At 35.9% G+C, this 3,937-nt stretch overlaps 1 protein-coding gene across 1 annotated transcript; it reads right to left on the reverse strand.

Moving 5' to 3' along the window:
* Window positions 1–269: 269 nt before the first annotated feature.
* LOC128250284 (acid-sensing ion channel 4-A-like) lies at window positions 270–3,632 on the reverse strand. The gene is made up of 3 exons (XM_052975025.1): window positions 3,485–3,632; window positions 1,592–1,683; window positions 270–722 (listed from the first exon to the last, which is right to left on the reverse strand). Exons 1-3 carry the CDS (start codon window positions 3,514–3,516, stop codon window positions 586–588), a joined length of 261 nt encoding a protein of 86 aa, XP_052830985.1. The 5' UTR covers window positions 3,517–3,632; the 3' UTR covers window positions 270–585.
* Between the last annotated feature and the right edge of the window lie 305 nt (window positions 3,633–3,937).

Below are 3,937 nucleotides of genomic sequence, written 5' to 3' on the forward strand. Positions count from 1 at the left end.
TGTGTGTGTGTGTGTGTGTGTGTGTGTGTGTGTGTGTGTGTGTGTGTGTGTGTGTGTGTTTGTCCCCACCGCTGCTTGACAATCGGTGTTGGCGTACTTACGTGACCGCAACATAGCGGTTCGTCCAAACAGATCGATAGAATAAGTACTAAGCTTAAACATGTACTGGGGTCTATTTATTCGACTAAAAATTCTTCAAGGCTGTACACTAGCATGGCAGTCACAGTTTAATGACTGAAATAAGTAATATATATATGTGTGTATAAAATTTAGCTCTGTATGGTAACAGCCGTTTCATGATTCACTTTCGGTTACATCGTCTGACGATGCACCAAAGAGTATTTGTGTATTTGAGTTTGTGTGTATGTATGTATGTATGTATGCATATATAATAATAATATTGTTTGCTTTTATTTAAAGTTATATAAAAGAACGATTTAACCTTAATAACATTAAGACAAAGGAACATTCAATACTTCATTGAAGAGTACAGTGAGTTCTAAATTTCGGCTTACTGACCCTTATTATATATGTGTGTAGACGCGTTGACGAACACATTCTCTTTCGCAGAGACGTAATCAGCAATCAATGTGCCAAGCGTCGTTTACATGTCAGAAGACGATGTGTGGCTGACAAAATGAAGATGCAGATAAATTCAGCCAGTTCTGAAATTGTCAAGATGCTGGCACCAAGGTAAAGTCCCATTTGACCACCGACAATTCCTGGAAGATAGCAAAACATTTGACTGATAGTTACTTCAGATAATACAGCAGGAAATAGACAGAGAATAGAGAGGAAGATAATTTATAACTAATTTTAGTATAAATTATATATCACAAAGATTCATTATATACCCACATATATAAATACATATATAAATATACATACATACATGCATATATACATATATATGTATGCATGTATGTATGTGTGTGTGCGTGCCGGCGTACACACACAAACATGTATATCTATATATATCCACACAGAAGAAAAGGAGGAGGAGGAGGTTATGTACGCTAAAAATATATGTTTATAAAAGTGACATCGAAGACAGTTTACGAAAAAGGACAAATAGACATGGAACGCACCTCGTCAGTTTTGGGATCCAGAATGAAGGTTGTTTCGCTGCACTTACCTTACATTAACACTTATCTGGAAAGCTCCAGCGATTGTAAACATATGAGATGGCGGGTAGTACAATAAGAAGTCTGAGGTCTTAAAACATTGAAGGCAACAACATACGAGTGAAACGAAAACTTAGATACAAACAGACATGGAGTTACAAAATTAATGGGAAAAGAAAGTAATCTTTCGAACTGGCATAGAAACAAAGAAAAAATATGTTAGCGCAAATGGAGGATAGAAAACAGCTCTCGTCGGAATACAATTTGATGGATAGAAAGAAAAAATGCATAATGGGATGGGAAGCTGCATTACTAGCAATAAGTGAGGAGGCTGCAAGAAGAGAAAAAGTGAAAAGGGAAGAGAGAAGTCTAAAGAGAAATAGAAAGACGAAGCTAGTATGGTGATAGTGAGAGGAAATCTCTACTGAGGAGAACAAAAAGGATGTGTGTGTATGTTATATACTTACCCATGATGTTTAGCAGCGTGTATTGTGGTACCTGCATTATTTCGTGATACAGCAATGTTTCGAAGAAAAGCCTCACCTCCAAAAAGCGTTCTCTTATAGAAGAAAGAAAAAACAACATAAGGTATTAAAAAACTCTGGCGATATTGAAGTGAGTGACACCAAATTAAGTGGTTTGGAGAATTTAGATATACCTCTTTTAAGTCTAAATTCGAATCCTCTTCGTATTTCATATCATATCCCAGGTGCTACTAAATAAGCATTACTACACTGCACACTATGCGATCGATTACACTAATCTTATTATGAAGAAATATAACTTTTTGCTAATGTAAGAAATTTTATAGATACAGTCACCTCACCTAAGATTAAATTGCATTCATTTATGAGTTCACTTTTGTGAGAATGATGTCAACAGTTCCCCCAAATTTCAGTTAATCAAATAGTTATAAACTATCCCGCAGGATAATATGCAGACTACTTTTAAATTTACATCACTTCTTTACGGCTACGTTAACTATACTACGTTGTGGTTCTTACAGTTAGGTGAACTGTATAGTATTATGGTCAGATAAATTCATTCGTTCTTATTTTCCATTTCATTTTAATCCTTCCAATGTTATTTGAATTAACACGAAAAGTACTTTTATTGCAGTGTTTTATTGTGATTTTGCAGCTCTATCCTTCATTTTACAACTCTTATTTATTGTTTTTGAAACCTGATTAACTTTACCGCTTTCCAGATATATGACGATGGAATACCAAGTATAAAATGTCGAACACATTTATCTAGCAACTGATTAGTATTTAAATACAATTCAGAGGTAAATGAATTGTATCTCATTGCGTTAGTTTCTTGCTACTGAGAGAACTGGACTCCACATACAGAATCAAAATACATATTTAAAATGAATCTTAAGGTGGACTATATTTTCCTTTCCTAACCAAAGTTTAACAAAATATAAACATCACATTCAATAGCATAAACATATTATACCGATAAACATGACACAAATATTAAGAATTACCTACAACACATCCATAATGCACAGCTACATTAGATAGCAAAACGATTCACAAACACACGTATATGACTTACAGGCAACACATTTGGATTTGGTTTACCGAGAGAAATAAGAGACGATAGTTTATAAACAAAACATCACATCCATTATAAATTACAATACATTCCAGGCTGCCAAATTCTTTACAATAAGCTATACTAAAGATGATGCTTTTCGTTATACGCCTTTGGTTATTTTACCCATTAGCACTTCTGTCACGGCTTCACGAACAAGGTCATGTGGTCGATGAGGTACTTTCTCTTCGCGGTACCCTTGCTTCGTTGAATGCGAATTGTATTCGTTTTGTTGATTTTGTTTTCGGTAACTTAACTTTTCAGCTCATTTCCAAATGCCTTTATGATTCTTCTCCTTTCTACAGATAGAGTTTCTTTGGCTGCTGTAGCTGCTCTTTAACTTATATAACTTATGCAGTCTATCTTTATATTTACGTGCTGATGCGCTGGCTAGTATAAGGCTATGTAAACGAGACTTGTCCAAGTCTTACACAAAAGAATCAAACACAAAACTATCTTGATTGTGAACCGAAATTCTTAACAGCATGACAATACCAGCCCTCAACGTGCATGAAATATCCTACATGTAGGAAAATGTAAATGTGGATCACATCTAGTCCGTCATTCCCCCGACACCTTCGAGTCATGCATATGTCTGTTTAAGTCTTATCTGGGATTAAGAAACTGCAGTAAGATACAATGACACCATCGGCAGCACCAGTAACAGCAACAGCAACAACAACAAACCAGACAAAGAAAAAAAACATCAGAGGAGAAAACCCCACAATGGCCACTTCTTTCACTTGATCTCAACTTACCTGGGTTGTCCAATGAAACTTGACACGTTCATCAATATTTTGTTGAAGAGATTCGAAGGGTAGTGAGCTGATGAAATTTGAGTTTGATATTGAGCGAATGTGCAAGGTGGGAGGCAGTTACACTTACGTAAGATGTCTGGGTCACTGTCAAATTTAGCTGAAGTAACAGTGTAGTCATTGACCGGATGAATAAGAAGAAAAGATGAAAGCATGGAGACAATGTTAATGACCATTTGTTATATCACTGAAGTAGATGGGTATATGTACACCCTTCACACACACGCACATACGCACGTATGCAGACGACTATCTTTCTATTTATCCCCTTACTCTTTCTGTGTATCTCTTTCTGTCTATCTGCCTCTCTCTCGCCTCTCTCTTTCTCTCTCTCTCTTTCTCTCTCTCTCTCTCAAACAAAGACACACGGACATAGATATTTATACACACACACAC

The sequence above is a fragment of the Octopus bimaculoides genome, chromosome 20, assembly GCF_001194135.2.
Source record: "Octopus bimaculoides isolate UCB-OBI-ISO-001 chromosome 20, ASM119413v2, whole genome shotgun sequence".
Lineage (NCBI taxonomy): Eukaryota > Metazoa > Mollusca > Cephalopoda > Octopoda > Octopodidae > Octopus > Octopus bimaculoides.